This window comes from Ascaphus truei, chromosome 17 (genome assembly GCF_040206685.1).
Source record: "Ascaphus truei isolate aAscTru1 chromosome 17, aAscTru1.hap1, whole genome shotgun sequence".
NCBI classification, from domain to species: domain Eukaryota; kingdom Metazoa; phylum Chordata; class Amphibia; order Anura; family Ascaphidae; genus Ascaphus; species Ascaphus truei.
In genome coordinates, this window is record NC_134499.1 from 40,458,968 (window position 1) to 40,480,509 (window position 21,542).

Here is a 21,542-nt window from a genome sequence, read left to right on the forward strand (position 1 = left end):
CAAAATTCATCATCATAATTATTTCCAGTTTTCACAGCGTTTACCAGCAAACTTGACTTGTGATATTTAGAGGCGGATGTATCAACGCACATACATGTCTCCTTGTCCCATATTTGGAGCAAGCAGCTTACTAATTACGTTTCTTAGATTTCACGCTGATCATTAGCCAGGCAGGTCTACACTACCTTGGTCACAAAGGATAATTTTGATGTAAATGAAAAGAAAAACGATGTCAAATAAAGACATAATTAAAACATCTCCTCATGATGTGTCTAGACCCCTCCCTAACGCCTGCTAATTAAACTCCTAAAACCATAAGCTGATGTTCGTAGGACAATAACAGACCGTCGTACAGTGGCGATAAAAGCACTCTACCATGACCTGGCGGGACCTGCGCAGCGTGGGACTCTGTGGCCACAGTCAGTACGACGGGAATCTGCTTCCTTGGTCTGCAGAGACGTTCATCTCTATTCAAATACATAGGAACGGAACTGAAATGTTCCCCAGGAAGGGAGAGCAGAGTCATGTGGTATTGATATTTTATTGGTATTGACCTTAGAGATTTGTTCACTAAATAGATATTATTCAGCTGAACTGCTGTTAACAATTGTTAATGGCTCTTTCACATTGATCAGAGAGAATGTGGGATATCGATTTGAAATATATATACTTTAAAGCCATAAACCTGTAAATATGGCAGCGACATTATTCCCAGGTTAGCCAGCTTTCTACACTGTACTTTTAGTAAACTCTGCGCCAATTGGGGGTAATTAGAATTGCATTTTAGGTGTGTCTGTGCTTTTGAAGTGTTATTTATTTTAAATAGTAAAGCCATAAGGACAATGGAGCAGAATAGATGTGATAAGCTGGCGTTTCATATAAACAAGTGGTAAAAAGCAGCAGTTTAGGATATCTAATAAAAACAGAAAGGCAGATTATATCTTGGCAGGTTAGGAAAGGAACATTAGTGTAAAAAATGATGGAAACAGGATTTAACAAAAATGAAGTTGTTGACATGAGGTGACCTTTAAACGCGGGGTTTGGATTGTCATAATTAAGGGCATACAGTATGTATAAACTCTGAGTGTGTGGAGGATATTTGTGTGAGAGAGAGGGTCACACGGGTTTGCAGTGAAGGACCTTGCTGAGAGCAGGGCAGCAATTTGTCTGCAGATTAATTTGGGTAGTGAAGTACCTCTGAGCCATGAAAATGATGCTAACGTTACTGAACGCTGCTTATAGGTGTTAAGAGTTCGGATCAGCATGGAGGAAGCTGTGTGAATAAAAGGTAATTGGGAAGTTTAGTAATTTAATCTACAGTGGACATAGAAATACATTGATTGTTCCACGGGAACTGCCGCGATTTAATATGGATTGTGATTGTGAACTCAAGATTGATAAAATAGGATGTTTATAATAAATGTTTCATTTGATTTAACAGTTGTTGCATGTTTATTATATTTACTCTATGCTAGCTCCTTACAAAATGTTTATATTTAGCAAGAGTTGGCCCTTCCATACCTCGACAAGACAGGCCTGTCCGAGAAGGTACACGGGTTGCCTCCGTTGAAACTGGACTGGCAGCAGCTGCAGCTAAATTATCCCAACAGGTGAGACATCAGAACAGTCTCTCTATACATTAGATACTGAATCATATTTCTGTGTCCCTGTCACAATCAGATACTTATGTAGTTACAATACCTGCTAGCCAAAGACTCATTTACAATCATAGTTCACTGATGGTTTTACAGTAGGAATAGAAAACCAACATAAATATTTAGAAATCAGAAAATTCTGCCTTGTTTTTCCATCTAGAAAATGCTGAAACAAATTAAATGTTGTTAAAACATAAAAATCTTTTAAAAGTATGTTTTAGTTATTAAAATATTTTTTTTTATTTTAAAAGGCTGCTTTTTAGTGTAAAAAAGTACTTATACATTTTTAATTTTGATTAAAAGGTGTTTTCATAATGTTATTTGGTTCTTGTATTTGATAACTCATTTATAGAGTTGATGTACTTATCACTTAAGTCAAAGAAAATATTAAACAATTAAACTAAACATTTGAATGTAGAGGCCCTAAATCTTATTTTTAAATATTAGTCATATTTTCTATTTTCCATTGATAGATCGTATTCTGATATACCGTACTCTTTACAGAGAAAAAAATAAGTTTGGCTGACCATTCATTTAGACCCGATGCACGAAAGTATATTGTACATATAATTAGGAGAACAAATTAGGAATAATATTAGATCTGTGTAACTAATACTGTGGCTCTTCATGAGCAAATAAAATGTTTTGCATTTTGTTAAATTAACTAATAATTGTTTGGTGAGGAGATACGGGTTTCATGCAAAATCAACATTCATTACGAGGTAGAAAATAAGGCTCCATTCACTAAGCAGTGCTATTTAATAAAACACCTTCCAATGCTGGAAGACGCTTCACAGCCCATTTACTTGAACTAACTTGTAAGGTGTCGTCCGCTGGCAAAAGGTGACTTTGTGGCACAGCACCAGTGCCTGACTATGCTCCTATACATGAGATATTCACAAACATCCTGATTACAAAGTACATTTCATTAGCAATGGGATTCTCAGGGATTGATCACTTTGTACTAAACTATGCTATCATTTCAAATTAACAGAGTACGATTTTGTTTTATAAGACTAGATTTATAGCATTCAATCATATATTTAATTCATACTGCGTAGTAAATATTGTTTCATTTTGTTAACTAATCCATACTTTCTTATATTTATCACCAAGAACTGTACATTGCAAATGATTTAAATCCCACCACAAGTAGATTTAGTTACCTACATTTACAAACATATTAAACTGTTATAATTGTACCAAATACAGGGAACATGCACATTTTTGCAAATGAAGCTCTATCTTTGTACAGCACGTGTATGTAGTAAATATGCAGCTGTATGAATAGCTCTGTATGAATAAGGCTGATTCATATTAAACAATCATTTGAAAAATACTTTAGTTTAGTAATCCGTATTGACAATAGTTTGCCATATTACTAAAAACATTTAACTCCATATAGAAATGTTTTAAGACATTAAAATGAAGCCAAAAAATACACATTACATTAAAACTGACATACTTTTAAAGTCATGGTGATGATGTATTTAACTCATGTTCTAATCGCTTGCTATGTTGTAATGAATAGTTTGATAGTTTGAATTAGTATAAAGTGTCCCTATATCCTCCTTCATACATTCTGTCATTTTATAAACGGCGGAGATAGGGACTCTGGCATTTGCCTTTAGTTTCACTATTATACATTTTACGCTTACATTAAAACATTGTCCCTTACCTATAATGCCTCTGCCTCTGAGATCTGTCTTTTATTCTCTCCCCTTCCTTCGTTAGACTTTTTATCAATTAAAATGTACATTTTATGGAGCAAATTTATGTTCTGGGTGAATCTAAATGTAAACACGTGAATCAAAGGAACATAATTTAAAATTCTACTCATAGCTATCAAGATAAATGAGAAATACCGTACCCTCTGTTTATCCGATGGTCTGGAAAGGGCACCTTTTTTTTTACACATATTTAAGATCCTTACAAACAACTCATGAAAATAGTATATTTACTTCCAAATGTGATAGCTGATTATAACAAGAACATGCTATTATTAATGGACTGCAGCCAGATTCTAGCATCATGTAAATTCACAAGCTGGCAGAAGGTTGTACAGTAAATATAACTGAAACTAAACTACTGTATATCAGCAGATGTATACTAGTGTATACTAATGTATGTGCATATCCAACATTTCTTCTCTGAAATTGGAATATGGGGGAGGGCATATTCACTAAGTGGCGCTATGCCATACAACACCTTCCAGCGCTGGAAGACACCATCTGGTCCAGAAGGTGTCTTATGGAATTACACCCATGGCCTGTTTTGTTTTGAGGATGATTAATATGGCTGACCAGTATTGATGCAGTCCTGGACTGTCAATGGCATTAATACACTTTGGACTGCCCTTGTTAAGTCTATAGAGTGTACGTTCCAACTAAATGTAGGCTTCTTCTTAACAGAACACACCATGAAGGTTAATTTCTTTATGGTGGGATAGTGGTGAATGGACACTACCACATGTAAACTCCAATTGACCTGAATGGCAATTTCTGTATGGAAGTGTCCCATTGGCACTATTGTACCTTAATGAATAACCCCCTCGATTAGAAAACAGGATTAACATACTGTATTTAGTATTCCATCTTCCCTGGAACCACTTTCCGAGTGTCTCCTATTGTTAGCTCCTCTGAAAAGAGATTTGACTATAAAATAATTGGTGTCCTAATTCAGGGCAGTCTTTCTAGTTAGGTAGTATACCTGTGATCTAACTTTCTAAAGCCAGGAACACATGCTCAGCACCGCAGGGAAATGCTGCAAAGAAGGAATTTAGACACATCAAACCTCCCTGTCTTCATTTTCCAATCTTAAATATACTTTAAAATCTACAGTAAAGGTTTATCAAAGCGCATTGGAAGATATTTTCAGAAGTACTATCAGCCCTCGTTTACTGAATCATGTTTTCGCCTATTTAGCAATTCAGAAATATCCAACACTCCAATTATCTTGCTGAATCAATTAGCTTAGTTAAAAACTATTTCATGGTGTTTGCTGGCACTCTAGTTTGACGATAATATAAACAGGTCTGAACCAAAGTCTTGGGTTGACACAAGCTTTCAATGTAGTATTGTTTCCTTAAGGTTCTATTTACATGTAAGATAAAATCCATATTCTTAAGCAGCATTATGATAATGATTTGCTTCATTAAAGGAGGAACAAAAAGGCAAGAAGAAAAAGAATACAAAAAAGAAGCTCTCACCTAACAACACAAATAAACTTTCTCAGGAAAGCAGTTCTCCTGAACCAAAAAAGCTGGAGTCACTCAGCAGTAGTCTAACCGACCATGAATACACGGCCGGTGCAAGCACGTTTGGGGTAGCCCAAGTAAACAGAGGTTCTCAACCTATGGCACCAGGGGTGTTCCTCTCACAAAGAAGACCGTCAGTGTCTTCCCAGAATAACTCAGCTGCCAAAGGTAAACACAATGTGGAAGTGTGTACTGCATTAACTGAGCAAATGTCTACGTCTGCAGTGGATGCCTTGAAGTTTGTAATACCTTTTATTAGACCAACACACACCAGCTTTACGATTTTCAACGCTTACTTCTGATATCACCTATTACCGTGTTGTGTAGAAAACATCTGCACTATCTGGTCTGTATTTTGATGGTATTGTAGTCCAATGCACTAGATTGCAGATTACAAAGAGCGCCATTTTCACTGGGACTGATAAAGCTGCTAGAACAAGCTCGTGTAGCAAAGCAGTGTACAGTACACATAGATTTGTAACAGTGTAACAGTGTAATGTACAGAACACATAGATTTGTAACAGCGTAACAGTGTAATGTACAGAACACATAGATTTGTAACAGTGTAACAGTGTAATGTACAGTACACATAGATTTGTAACAGTGTAATGTACAGTACACATAGATTTGTAACAGTGTAACAGTGTAATGTACAGAACACATAGATTTGTAACAGTGTAACAGTGTAATGTACAGAACACATAGATTTGTAACAGTGTAACAGTGTAATGTACAGAACACATAGATATGTAACAGTGTAACAGTGTAATGTACAGTACACATAGATTTGTAACAGCGTAACAGTGTAATGTACAGAACACATAGATTTGTAACAGTGTAACAGTGTAATGTACAGAACACATAGATTTGTAACAGCGTAACAGTGTAATGTACAGAACACATAGATTTGTAACAGTGTAACAGTGTAATGTACAGAACACATAGATTTGTAACAGTGTAACAGTGTAATGTACAGAACACATAGATTTGTAACAGTGTAACAGTGTAATGTACAGAACACATAGATATGTAACAGTGTAACAGTGTAATGTACAGTACACATAGATTTGTAACAGCGTAACAGTGTAATGTACAGAACACATAGATTTGTAACAGCGTAACAGTGTAATGTACAGAACACATAGATTTGTAACAGTGTAACAGTGTAATGTACAGTACACATAGATTTGTAACAGTGTAACAGTGTAATGTACAGTACACATAGATTTGTAACAGTGTAACAGTGTAATGTACAGTACACATAGATTTGTAACAGTGTAACAGTGTAATGTACAGAACACATAGATTTGTAACAGTGTAACAGTGTAATGTACAGAACACATAGATTTGTAACAGTGTAACAGTGTAATGTACAGAACACATAGATTTTGTCCTGCTGCTTTTTGTGAAAAAAAAGTTATGCTTATTATGGTCAAGGTAACATTACCTTGCATTATCATTAGCCTTTTTGGATGATAAAATGTAGTGTATTTTAACAAAAAAGTGTAAACTCATGAAAGCACTATTGATCATTTTTCTACTTATCACTAGCACAGTTAATTGCTGTAACATTGTAACTAAATATACTAAATCTGTGTTGGTTCCAAGCTCTGGTTGTGCAATATTCGGTTTAGGCAATTTGTATGAAGCACAAGCAACACATTGAATTAAAAAGGTTGGAGAGGTTTGAACTATTGTATAGTTCAAACCTCTCCTACCTTTTTAATTCAATGTGTTGCTATATATATATATATATATATATATATATATATATAGAGAGAGAGAGAGAGAGAGAGAGAGAGAGAGAGTCAGAGAGAGAGTCAGAGAGAGAGTCAGTCCTGCTCAGCTAAGAATTATACTTGCTAGAGAGGTGCTACCAGGGATAACAAACGTGTATATAGAGAAAGAGGAAAAAGATCCCTAGAACGGTGCACTCTACTCTACTAAATCAAAATAACAAATAATTTATTAATATATCATAAACATAGATAATGGTTAAAACCTAAGAGGGTGTGCTCTGGGAAATCCTATATGTGGATTCCTCAATAGTCAAATGGCACAGGTAAATTAACCATAATGTGGCCAATCATGCATGTAAAAACAGTATATGCAGTTTCTGAGCTAGGTCCCTGTGTGGTTGTTGCTTTGGTATAAGGCAATCCTGTTAAGTGAAACAATGTATGCTAATGTATGCTAATATCAAATGACTGTAGCTAAATCTTCAATGTGTCGCAAAACCATCAGAGTGTACCTATATGGCATATTATGTAACACTCTAGCCTGCACATAAGAACTTAGTAAAAACCTAGCAACAGACAAACCTCAGGGATCTGGGAACTGATCTACCTGGGGATATATACTGCTGGATCTACTTACAGTGACTTGTGATGTCTGTATATGAAGCAGACACTTCTACTTGCTGGCAAGTGACTCAGCTATCTCCCGTTGTAGGCAGTAATTCTATCAGGATGCACAGACCTCAAAGCTACTATTGCTAGCTAGTGGGATCCACATCTGTGGCCCACATCTGGGTGGCACCCCCGAAGAAGTTCCATTGTCTCAGGAACGAAACGCAGCGTCGGGTTTGACGTCACAGTGACGTCAGGTGTGCGACAGATGCATAGGTGTCTGATCGTAGTCTGCAGCAACAGAGATATGCAGTTAAACTAAGATGTGGGCCACAGATGTGGATCCCACTAGCTTGCAATAGTAGCCTGTGTGCGAACCAGAAATGTTTTCATCTGATCCAGCAGTGTCACAAATGCATGCAGGGCACAGATGTTAACGGTTACTGCGAAATAATATTTCTGTGTGGCAAAAAGAGGAGAAAGTGTCAAAATTGCCTGCCAAAATCAACTGCTCGTAACCCCTAAAGAGTCAGCTAGTAGTGTTAGTACAGAAGGAAGTCGCTATATATCGACCAAAAAAGGTATTTGACGCAGCACGGATGTTTCACTATATAGTTTAACAACATGTTTTATAGTCACAGTATGGCTATTATAAATAATATTGCATTAATAATTCATATTTACAAAGTAGTTATAAATAAATAAAAATACACATAATTTGTATTAATCAGGTATTCAACACGAGAGGTGCGTCAAAAATAGTTTCCAACAACAAATGATGTGTCATGTGTATGAAGTCTTCTTACATACGACACATTAATAACTTGTTTATTAATGACCTTGAGGTTGGCATCGAGAGCAAAGTCTCCATCTTTGCTGATGACACTAAATTGTGTAAGGTAATAGAATCAGAGCAGGATGTAATTTCTCTCCAGAAGGACTTGGAGAGACTGGAAACGTGGGCAGGTAAATGGCAGATGAGGTTTAATACAGATAAATGTAAGGTTATGCATTTGGGAAGCAAGAATAAAAAGGCGACTTACAAATTAAATGGGGATAAATTGGGGGAATCCTTGATGGAGAAGGATTTAGGAGTGCTTGTAGAGAGCAGGCTTAGCAATAGTGCCCAAGGTCATGCAGTAGCTGCAAAGGCAAACAAGATCTTATCTTGCATCAAACGGGCAATGGATGGAAGGGAAGTAAACATAATTATGCCCCTTTACAAAGCATTAATAAGACCACACCTTGAATATGGAGTACAATTGTGGGCACCAATTCTAAGAAAAGACATTATGGAACTAGAGAGAGTGCAGAGAAGAGCCACCAAATTAATAAAGGGGATGGACAATCTAACTTATGAGGAGAGGCTAGCTAAATTAGATTTATTTACATTAGAGAAGAGGCGTCTAAAATAAAATCAGTACATAGGCCCCCGAGTTTTGTTTGAATTGTTTTTCCTCTGTAACATAAGAAAGGTTTCTTCTTTACAGAGCACACTATGAGGGTTATCCTCCGCATGTAATCTCTCATTTTCGTTCCTGTGGGGTAGCGCCCGGTTGGCACTGTTGTACCTTAATAAATTACCTTGTATATAAGACAACATGCTTTCACATAATTAACATACATACCTTTGGGAAACATGTCCAGTAGCGTACACAAGGTGTTTCCAAGTTATACAGGAGTTGGAAATTCCATGTTTCCCAAGCTGGACAAAAGCATTGTTTCACTCACAGTCACCTCCGCTAAACATGACGGCCCAGACTTACTACTACTATGTGCCATTACACTTCCCAGAGCACGTTGCAATCAAGTGTCTTCCAGCGCCGGAAGGTATTTAATGGCAGAAGACTGCTTAGTCTCACGGGCCTAAGTTTCATGAATTCTGCCCAGTGCATTGAATATTTAACATTGAACATTTAACATTGAATGCAGTATTTTTGTGGGTGACAATGTATATCTCAGACATATATAACTAAAGCAAATGACACGCAGCATCTCAAATTATTTTGACGGTGGTGCACTCTCCCAAATCACATGATTGTGTAGGATTGCGTCCAGCGTATAATCAGTGTCGCACTGTGAAATGGCAATCATTTCCCTTATGCTAAAGTTAGGAGAGAATGAGATTGGAAAGGTTCATGTGTTATCTCAGGAACATTGTGAGCAACGGCAATTGTGTGTATGTGTATAATGAAAATGTAGGAGCTTCTGAAAGGTGCAATGCCTTGTAGCTGACCAAAAACTCTGTTGGAAATGAAGTTTACATTTATTTTTATTAGGCTTCTAAATGGGAGAGTGGTTGCCAATCTGAGCTTCCGCTAGCCTTATCCCCACCTTGTACATATCAGAGAGCCAATAAAGGAAAGGGAGTGGGACGGAAGAGGGCTTTGCCTTTGCAGACTTTTGTTGAACACGGGGCCGTCATACAAAAGTGAGTAGGAAAAGGAAATCAAGCCCCTTCCAAGTCTCGGCTCACCGTGTTAACAAACTAACTTTAAATAAAAGCTATTCCCCAAATTCTTATAGGTGGTGGGTTTTGTTTAAAACAAAAAAAGGATGAGGAGCTGCCCCTTTAATTTCTAGTTCTATTATGTGAAGGTGAAACAACCAAACGTCCAATATCGCAGCACGTGCTGCGTCTCACTTTTGTCATGTACAGCATGGTGTGATTAAACCACAATGCTTTGAAGTGAACCTGGGGGGGCATGATGAAATGCCCCAAAGCCCCCATCATAATCCAATGTGATGGATCCGACATCTGATCCCATCGGATTTCCAGCAGCGCCATTGTTTTGAAAGTCAGCATTGTATACACGGGTTTGCGCGCCCCAGAGTAATGACACATACAATTAAACCAGACATCCGTTTTAGAAACAACTGCAATTCTATTTGACATCATAGTAATATGGAAACATATCCTCTGATTTTCTTTTTAAGTGTGTTACATTCCTCGGTGTACGAGTGCTTGGCAAAACGTAGAGTTGCAATCAGAAATCGCAGCCAAGGCACACGCGTGTGCAACTGAGGAGTATTGGCAGACAGAACAAATAAATACCACCTGCCTATATCTTAACAGTTACTTTCATTAGGCTTTTTCTTTTTGTGACTGACATCAATGGCAGGGCTGCTCAACTCGTTTTTAAATCCCCCCCCTGTCCAACAGGTCAGGTTTTCAGGATATTCTAGCTTCAGCACAGGTGGCTCAATCAGTCCCTGCTTCAATTGAGCCACTTGTACTGAAGCTGGGATATCCTGAAAACCTGCCCTGTTGGTGGGGGGGGGGGGGGGGTTGAGGACTGGAGTTGTGCACCCCTGATGTATGGAAACCCTGTGCAAAATAGGAGATGAGGGAGAGAATATACTCAGAGCTTTATAAACCCCTGTTCCTGCCAGAGGGCCTGTTATACATTGCAAGGCGCTAAAGAGAATGGGCTATTAGTATATAATGTTATGGGTACAGTATATGCTATTAGTATATAATGTTAGGGGTGCAGTATATGTTATTAGTATATAATGTTATGGGTACAGTATATGTTATTAGTATATAATGTTATGGGTACAGTATGTGTTATTAGTATATAATGTTATGGGTACAGTATATGTTATTAGTATATAATGTTATGGGTGCAGTATATGCTATTAGTATATAATGTTATGGGTGCAGTATATGTTATTAGTATATAATGTTATGGGTGCAGTATATGCTATTAGTATATAATGTTATGGGTGCAGTATATGTTATTAGTATATAATGTTATGGGTGCAGTATATGTTATTAGTATATAATGTTATGGGTGCAGTATATGCTATTAGTATATAATGTTATGGGTGCAGTATATGTTATTAGTATATAATGTTATGGGTGCAGTATATGTTATTACTATATAATGTTATGGGTGCAGTACAGTATATGTTATTAGTATATAATGTTATGGGTGCAGTATATGCTATTAGTATATAATGTTATGGGTGCAGTATATGTTATTAGTATATAATGTTATGGGTGCAGTATATGTATTGTTCTGTAGAAGAAATAATACATTTTTGTTTGAACAAATAAATACCACCTGCCTATATCTTAACAGTTACTTTCATTAGGCTTTTTCTTTTTGTGACTGACATCAATGGCAGGGCTGCTCAACTCGTTTTTAAATCCCCCCCCTGTCCAACAGGTCAGGTTTTCAGGATATTCTAGCTTCAGCACAGGTGGCTCAATCAGTCCCTGCTTCAATTGAGCCACTTGTACTGAAGCTGGGATATCCTGAAAACCTGCCCTGTTGGTGGGGGGGGGTTGAGGACTGGAGTTGTGCACCCCTGATGTATGGAAACCCCGTGCAAAATAGGAGATGAGGGAGAGAATATACTCAGAGCTTTATAAACCCCTGTTCCTGCCAGAGGGCCTGTTATACATTGCAAGGCGCTAAAGAGAATGGGCTATTAGTATATAATGTTATGGGTACAGTATATGTTATTAGTATATAATGTTATGGGTGCAGTATATGTTATTAGTATATAATGTTATGGGTACAGTATATGTTATTAGTATATAATGTTATGGGTACAGTATATGTTATTAGTATATAGTGTTATGGGTACAGTATATGTTATTACTATATAATGTTATGGGTACAGTATATGCTATTAGTATATAATGTTATGGGTGCAGTATATGTTATTAGTATATAATGTTATGGGTACAGTATATGCTATTAGTATATAATGTTATGGGTGCAGTATATGTTATTAGTATATAATGTTATGGGTACAGTATATGTTATTAGTATATAGTGTTATGGGTGCAGTATATGCTATTAGTATATAATGTTATGGGTGCAGTATATGTTATTAGTATATAATGTTATGGGTACAGTATATGCTATTAGTATATAGTGTTATGGGTGCAGTATATGTTATTAGTATATAATGTTATGGGTACAGTATATGCTATTAGTATATAATGTTATGGGTACAGTATATGCTATTAGTATATAATGTTATGGGTACAGTATATGTTATTAGTATATAATGTTATGGGTACAGTATATGTTATTAGTATATAATGTTATGGGTGCAGTATATGCTATTAGTATATAATGTTATGGGTGCAGTATATGTTATTAGTATATAGTGTTATGGGTACAGTATATGTTATTAGTATATAATGTTATGGGTACAGTATATGTTATTAGTATATAATGTTATGGGTGCAGTACAGTATATGTTATTACTATATAATGTTATGGGTACAGTATATGTTATTAGTATATAGTGTTATGGGTACAGTATATGTTATTACTATATAATGTTATGGGTACAGTATATGCTATTAGTATATAATGTTATGGGTGCAGTATATGTTATTAGTATATAATGTTATGGGTACAGTATATGCTATTAGTATATAATGTTATGGGTGCAGTATATGTTATTAGTATATAATGTTATGGGTACAGTATATGTTATTAGTATATAGTGTTATGGGTGCAGTATATGCTATTAGTATATAATGTTATGGGTGCAGTATATGTTATTAGTATATAATGTTATGGGTACAGTATATGTTATTAGTATATAATGTTATGGGTACAGTATATGTTATTAGTATATAGTGTTATGGGTACAGTATATGTTATTAGTATATAGTGTTATGGGTACAGTATATGCTATTAGTATATAATGTTATGGGTACAGTATATGCTATTAGTATATAATGTTATGGGTACAGTATATGCTATTAGTATATAATGTTATGGGTACAGTATATGTTATTAGTATATAATGTTATGGGTACAGTATATGTTATTAGTATATAATGTTATGGGTGCAGTATATGCTATTAGTATATAATGTTATGGGTGCAGTATATGTTATTAGTATATAGTGTTATGGGTACAGTATATGTTATTAGTATATAATGTTATGGGTGCAGTATATGCTATTAGTATATAATGTTATGGGTGCAGTATATGTTATTAGTATATAGTGTTATGGGTACAGTATATGTTATTAGTATATAATGTTATGGGTACAGTATATGTTATTAGTATATAATGTTATGGGTGCAGTACAGTATATGTTATTACTATATAATGTTATGGGTACAGTATATGCTATTAGTATATAATGTTATGGGTACAGTATATGCTATTAGTATATAATGTTATGGGTACAGTATATGTTATTAGTATATAGTGTTATGGGTACAGTATATGCTATTAGTATATAATGTTATGGGTACAGTATATGCTATTAGTATATAATGTTATGGGTACAGTATATGTTATTAGTATATAATGTTATGGGTACAGTATATGTTATTAGTATATAGTGTTATGGGTGCAGTATATGCTATTAGTATATAATGTTATGGGTGCAGTATATGTTATTAGTATATAATGTTATGGGTACAGTATATGTTATTAGTATATAATGTTATGGGTGCAGTATATGCTATTAGTATATAATGTTATGGGTACAGTATGTGTTATTAGTATATAATGTTATGGGTACAGTATATGTTATTAGTATATAATGTTATGGGTGCAGTATATGTTATTAGTATATAATGTTATGGGTACAGTATATGCTATTAGTATATAATGTTATGGGTACAGTATATGTTATTAGTATATAATGTTATGGGTACAGTATGTGTTATTAGTATATAATGTTATGGGTACAGTATATGTTATTAGTATATAATGTTATGGGTGCAGTATATGCTATTAGTATATAATGTTATGGGTGCAGTATATGTTATTAGTATATAATGTTATGGGTACAGTATGTGTTATTAGTATATAATGTTATGGGTACAGTATGTGTTATTAGTATATAATGTTATGGGTACAGTATATGTTATTAGTATATAATGTTATGGGTGCAGTATATGCTATTAGTATATAATGTTATGGGTGCAGTATATGTTATTAGTATATAATGTTAGGGATGCAGTATATGTTATTAGTATATAATGTTATGGGTGCAGTATATGTTATTAGTATATAATGTTATGGGTGCAGTATATGTTATTAGTATATAATGTTATGGGTACAGTATATGCTATTAGTATATAATGTTATGGGTGCAGTATATGTTATTACTATATAATGTTATGGGTGCAGTACAGTATATGTTATTAGTATATAATGTTATGGGTGCAGTATATGCTATTAGTATATAATGTTATGGGTGCAGTATATGTTATTAGTATATAATGTTATGGGTGCAGTATATGTATTGTTCTGTAGAAGAAATAATACATTTTTGTTTGAACTGCCTGAGATTTGCCTCGTTATATAGGAAGAGGGGTAGTAGGCTATTAAAATAGCTCACCATAGTGTCATCTTCCTGGGAAGGATGAATTTACCAACTGTAGTATGGCTTTTGGGGCGTTATGTATTAAAATCTCCCGGCTTCAAGGTGCAACAGAAAACGGCACCAGATTTATCAGAGAAAATAAATCCTATTGCGAGCAATGGGAATATTTGATAAAATATATCTAGTTCCGTTTGTTTGCGTCCCCAGTGACGCTGACACATAGCCCCTATGTTTGTATTTATGCTAGAAATACATAGGGGTTTATGGGGAAAGGGACGGATAAAAGAGCAACTAACAGATACAGACAAGCGTCTTGCAATTGAATGATATGCTACATATAAAATGGGAATGACACATCCTGTCGCAGCGTTTTATACATCACATTACAATATGTGATGTGTATGTATGTGTATATATATATATATTTATATACATATATACTACTCCGGTAATGACTACCCCAAAACAGAAGTGCTGATAATCACCTTGATACGTTGATGCTGAGAGACGCGTGTTGGGAATACCTCCCTAATACATTGAAGTGGCTGTGGATGAGCATTTTCGGCCAAAAACAGCCACCGACCCGCTGCCGTCTTTATTGAATTAGCACCTAAGAGTCAATTTTATGGCAAAAAGGCTGAATTGCATCCCCATGTACTGTACCTAGCCCCCAACGTGTTAAACCTATCATTTTAGTGGTACCGTTTATCCACCAATACCGTCAAATGTACAGTATGTCAATTCTGCTGCGCTACTGACACAATACACATTTGTCTTTCATTTGTACTTTTTTTTTGTTCGCAGACAAATAATTTAGGAAGCAAAGGTTTACTGAACTTACCCCATCAATACACTGACATGCTTATGGAAGGGGGTATATTGGGGCGTATATTGAACTGTTGGAGAACTACTCCTCAGTAAAAGTTCAGTATACATATTAATTGTAATTTCTACATAATTAATGCCATCCTTAGGCTTAAAATATAGAAGCCTCTCTGTGCAGGAAACACTACCTGACAAAGCAAGGAACACCGTATAAATACACACAAAGATAGAAATATTTACAATATATGTACTGCTTTTGAATGTAACTTTTTTTTTTTTTTTAAAGAACTCGCTCTCATCCACTTTCTCCTCAGCAATTTCCGAAATCGCCCTCACAAATGCTGTACAAAAACTAACTACAAATGTCCAAGGTGGCCGGCATTCAAAAAAATACATTTAAATCGACAAACTCACTTGATCCTTTTGGCTGTTTTTCGAATCATCCATTTTAATACAAGGTTTTCTTTTGTTTACAGAAGAGGATAAAAAGTTAGTCTCAAAAAAGAGCAGCGTTTCAGGGCACCTTCCTCATGTGAGTTTGTTGATTTAAATATACTTTTCTGAGTGCGTCTTGTTATACTTACGGCAGTAAGTATAAACTCTTCCCGTTTAACTCTCACAAACTGCTCTCCGATGTAAAGCCAGGGATCTTTAGCCCTAACTTATTTTTTTTATATCATTTCAGGTAAACGTACAAAAAAAGGCATGGCAACAGCAAAACAGAGGCTTGGGAAGATTTTGAAAATTCATCGGAATGGGAAACTTCTCCTTTAGTGGTTAGAAATCCGGAACGTTTTCTAGCTCGGTACTTCCTGAGCTGACACTAATTCTCGAACTCTTGAAGGACTGCAGTCGCACTCTGCCAATGTGTTAGGAAAACCATAAGTTACAGTAACTTTTTTGCCACCACTTTAGTAATTCTTTTTAACTTCCAGCAGTCGACGTGTACAGAATACTGCTTTAAATATTTTTTAATATTAATGTCCTTTCTCAAATTGCTGAGAGTGACTAGTTTGCAGGAAAGAAGAAAAACACAAGGATCATTCCAGTTTTAGGAAAGTATCCTTTTAACTTGGTCAGTGAAAGAGAAACAGAACGTTTTCAGTTTTTTTTTTATTGCATTGAAAATAGATACTGTACAACACATCGATTTCTAAAAAAAAGCACTGTATCTGATCAAGAAGCGTCATTCATTCTTCTATCCGTCTTGGCCTTGGAGAAATATACTGTGTGCCATGTATCATCAGTAATCTTTGATCTAATTTTGCTTCAGATCAGATAATCCATTATTCCCCCAATTACTGTCGGAAGGCGTTAACGCTCATGTTCACCAACCCGGAACTAGGTTATAATACACCTTCCAACACTGAGAGGCATTTGAATGGGTGATAAGGTGTTTCCCTGTGCTGGATAGTGTCTTAAAGCATAGCACTGCTAAGTAAATATGGGCTACAAACATTACAGAGCAATGTCTTATATGCCCCCACTTGCCATGCAATCTTAACTATGACTTAAATTATAAATGTGATCATGTTTCACCTTTTATCTAATACTTCAAATTTAAGGCTGTAATGTTTAAGACAGAAAATCCAGCGAAAATAAGTGTGTGTATACTCAACATTCCAAGTTATAGAATAGCAGGCTGAAATCAAGCTACGTGATTGGATAATTGGCACCATGTGATCATGTTTTAAAATCCATACAAGTTCAGTTGGTGCAGTATGAGGCCAGCATTAGATGCACAAGGTGGTTTTACCGATGTTTGATGTGATCACAATGCTCAACTATCATGGAATACATATCAAAATACAGAGAAACAGGCCACCTGAAGAAGGGACCTTTGTGTTCCTGGAAGCTTGCACTCTTTTTTTACCCACGAGTTGGCTATTAAAGTTATCACTTCTATCTTGCTTTTCTTTGTCTATGCTACAGGCTAACATGGTACCACAGCCTCTATTTTAGAGAAAAAGTCGGTGTTTGTCAGCTTAAAACGAAAGCATTTTGAACATGTTTAATTAGATGATTTTTACACAGTTTGGCCTATAATCTCCCAGCACCCACGGCCGTCACAGAAATCCATGAATTCACTTGCTTGTGAGTGATTTAAAACGTATCACAATCTGGAAAATAAATATCTAAATTGTCCATAGGAAAATGCAACATTGAGTTCAAAAGTAGTCCGTATTCGGAGTTATGGGCGTGTTGAGTTTCAGTTTATGTATGTAACTGATGAGCCTCACATATACTACACTTACATGCAGCTTCAATATATTTGTACAATGTACCTATCTAAAGATGGAAGAGAAAAAGCAATACTTAATTTTACACTTTAAGACTAGTTAGGCTTTGTGTGAAGGTCTTGAAAAGTCAGTTTTGCAGCACTGTAAATTGTAAGAAACGTGTCACGTGCTCTGTGTTTGGTGCGAATGTGATGCCCGGAGAGGTTTATATCATTTTACACCTGCTGTTCTTCACTGCAGAATAAAATGAACCACATAGATCTAGCACAGTGGGCAACTCCAGTCCTCAAGTGCCACCAACAGGTCAGGTTTTCAGGATATCCCTGCTTCAGCACTGGTGGCTCAATTGGCTCAGTCGAAGACTGCATCACCTGTGCTGAAGCAGGGATATCTTGAAAACCTGACCTATTGGTGGTCCTTGCGGATTGGCGTTGCCCACCCCTGATCTAGACTATGATACATTGCATTATATTTAGTGCAATCTAGAACTCCGCGCTAACGGTTCCCGTTGTTCCTCACACCCATCCCCAACATCGTAAGCTTACAAAAGCAATGTAAAGTTGGGTCAAGAAGGCTTTATACATTGATGCTGACCCTTATTCAATATGCTGTTAAGCTGCTTCCCCATGCTGGAGAAGATGTAAGGCCCATTCATTTCAATGGGTCTGATCTCTCCGCCAGTGCCGGAAAGCAGCCTCGCAGCATATTAAATACAAATTCCTCTGCATCCATTTTAGGGAGAAAAATAATAATTAAGGTTTATATATACACAGGTCCCTGTGTCTTTTCATTGCTTTAAACGCTTAATGACGGCTCTTGTACCTGCTTAAAGATTGGGTGACCGCGTTAACGGAAGTTCTGACATAAACCTGTATGTAGGTGGTGTAATGGATGTGATCCTGAAAGGTGAAAGATGACTTCTATATACCTGTAGCTGAAAACAAGAGTCTCACTCGTACTAGCACTTAAGTAATCTACTCCCTTTTAAGTTTTTCATTTGTAAGAGGGTGTTTGTGGAATGTACACACAGCCCTATATTAATGTCAGCACTGCTACACACCCCTTCCACAAATATTCAGTCCCATGCTTATTAACATCTGTGATCAGGCTCAACTTCTTCAGGTGCAGCCACCGCTGCTCACATACAACAGCTATACATGGATCAGATGCATCTATTTAGGGATGTGGGCTGCACAGAACCCAGTATTTAAATAATAGGAACGTGTAGGGTATTGACAACTGAACTGGACACTTCTTTTTTCCAGCTCTTGGTGTTTGATGGAGAATACATTAGTTCAGATGAAATAACTTGTCTGCACATAAGCACTTAAGGGGATACAGTTGTTTCTCAGGCAATGCCATACTTAAAAATTTTCTTTGGGATGCGTTTATCAAAGCATATTGTTTTATAGAATGTAGTCTGTAAATAGCTTTTTAAATACTTTTCTTTTTTTACAAGATCAAAGTACCTTTAGAACTTTCTTTCTATAGATAACTTCATTTACATGTATACAGGTTTTTGCTGAGTATAATAAACTGTTATATTTTAGGTTGTGGATACTCCATTTTCCCCCCTCGTTGGACGAGATAAGATTGCCTGAAAAACAAGCTAACTTTGTGCAGCCTTAGGAGATGTCTTACACAAATTCAAAGCTACAAAAAAACTATTAAAAACACATTTTGAAGATCAACCTTCAAGTTTAATACCAGCTCTTTGTTTTAATTCTTGTATTCTGGGAGGATGGCGTTATTTTAATAGCACCTTGTGAAGTGTTCTGTGTTTTGTGATGATGTAATTTATTAATGTTTGTAGCTTTTTATATTTGTACATTTCTTATAAGCTTCGTTTATATACACATTACCCGGATGTTATGTCTATGAAAAATACAGCTACAGGAAACAATGGAGGCCTTATTAACTAATCAGTTATTGTTGACTGACTTGCTATAAATGCTCTATGATGTTGAGTCTATGAAAGTTAACTTAATAGGGCCCCGGAGTTATACAGAGCAGAAAGGTTCCTTAGACACAGTGTATTGTTCTTGTTAAGCATTTATATGATACTGTATAACCCCATCATGCTGTTTTTTTTATGATTATTATTATTATTTTCGCATCATGTACATTTTTAATGAAGTTTATTGTGGCTATTACAGTGTTTTATTTACAAAATTAAATCAAATGCTCTTGTATCAAGTCATTGAAATCTAAGTAAACTTAGATCAAAGTTTAAAAGAAGTAAAATATTTCAGGTTTTGTATATGACTGTGTCTGTGTTTCTTGTAATACCAATGTCATTATTGCGTATGCTTATATATTTTGCTTTTCAACAATATTGCTATTTCATATATTAGTTCAAAAAATAAAATATATATCTACATTAAATACATAGAAACATACAATCATCATCATCATCATCATCATCATCATCATCATCATCATCTTAAGCCCTTGTTGATCCACTGCTGGATGAAGGCCTCCCCAAGGATCTTCCAGGTACAGCATTTGCAAGCCGTTCTCCACGTTGCTCCAACAAAGTTTCTGATTTCATCTTCCCATCTTACTTTTGGTCGCCATCTTTGTCTTTTAATATCGCTTGGAATGTCGTGCCATTCCTGCCCAACGATGGTCATTTCTTCCTGTGATATTGGAAACAAAAGAAAACAGCGCACAACGCCAAATAGTGAAGCAAATTCAACAATATATTATAGAATTAAAAAGGGGGTAATATATCTGCGTACATGAAAAAAGTTGGTAAAACGCATGTAGTGTGTATCACACTGTTTACCACTCGGCAGCTGTTAGCTGTAGATTCAGATGCTTGCTTCCCTCTGCTGCTGCAGCTCAGTTGATTCTGGGGCAGGACGTCAGTCTTTTCACTCCCAAGGGGATTTCCCTTCATGCAGCCAGGTTCAGCAGCTGGTACTGGGGCTCGGTGAAATCGCTCCTGCTTCCTGGCCGATATGAAGCTGCTCCTGTACCTCGGCAGGTGTATCCTCTGCACAGAGGTTAAAACGCAGCTTGCTGGGATGCCCTCAGCGTGCCACGATGCAGCAGTGGTGGATTCAATAGGGAAGTTTGAACAGTCTTACAAAGTCTCTCACAAGTGTCCAAAACAGCACACAGGATGAAATAAAAACAGGACAGGCCAATACATAGACAAAGGCCAATGTAAGCAGATATAAGGCAATAGAATGTTACATCCAACTAGTTTCGTAGAATTAACTACTTCTTTGTTACAGTTGGATGTAACATTCTATTGCCTTATATCGGTCTTATATCTGCTTACATTGGCCTTTGTCTATGTATTGGCCTGTCCTGTTTTTATTTCATCCTGTGTGCTGTTTTGGACACTTGTGAGAGACTTTGTAAGACTGTTCAAACTTCCCTATTGAATCCACCACTGCTGCATCGTGGCACGCTGAGGGCACCCCAGCAAGCTGCGTTTTAACCTCTGTGCAGAGGATACACCTGCCGAGGTACAGGAGCAGCTTCATATCGGCCAGGAAGCAGGAGCGATTTCACCGAGCCCCAGTACCAGCTGCTGAACCTGGCTGCATGAAGGGAAATCCCCTTGGGAGTGAAAAGACTGACGTCGTGCCCCAGAATCAACTGAGCTGCAGCAGCAGAGGGAAGCAAGCATCTGAATCTACAGCTAACAGCTGCCGAGTGGTAAACAGTGTGATACACACTACATGCCTTTTACCAACTTTTTTCATGTACGCAGATATATTACCCCCTTTTTAATTCTATAATATATTGTTGAATTTGCTTCACTATTTGGCGTTGTGCGCTGTTTTCTTTTGTTTCCATTCTCTTAGTGTGTGTGGGGTGCTGAGCCACCCCTGCGTTTACAGCTGCAGACGTCATTATCCCCAACACGGTTATGTGGCACTTA

General features: G+C 36.4%; 1 protein-coding gene across 1 annotated transcript in view; it reads left to right on the plus strand.

Moving 5' to 3' along the window:
* Positions 1 to 19,909, plus strand: part of PHF2 (PHD finger protein 2) — a 62,726-nt gene extending 42,817 nt beyond the window's left edge. Inside the window, exons 19-21 of the mRNA XM_075573663.1 lie at positions 1,501 to 1,610; positions 4,815 to 5,079; positions 16,090 to 19,909. Of these exons, the coding sequence (XP_075429778.1) occupies positions 1,501 to 1,610; positions 4,815 to 5,079; positions 16,090 to 16,178 (464 nt within the window). The 3' untranslated portion in view covers positions 16,179 to 19,909. The remainder of the gene's footprint in view (positions 1 to 1,500; positions 1,611 to 4,814; positions 5,080 to 16,089) is intronic.
* The last annotated feature ends 1,633 nt before the right edge of the window (positions 19,910 to 21,542 follow it).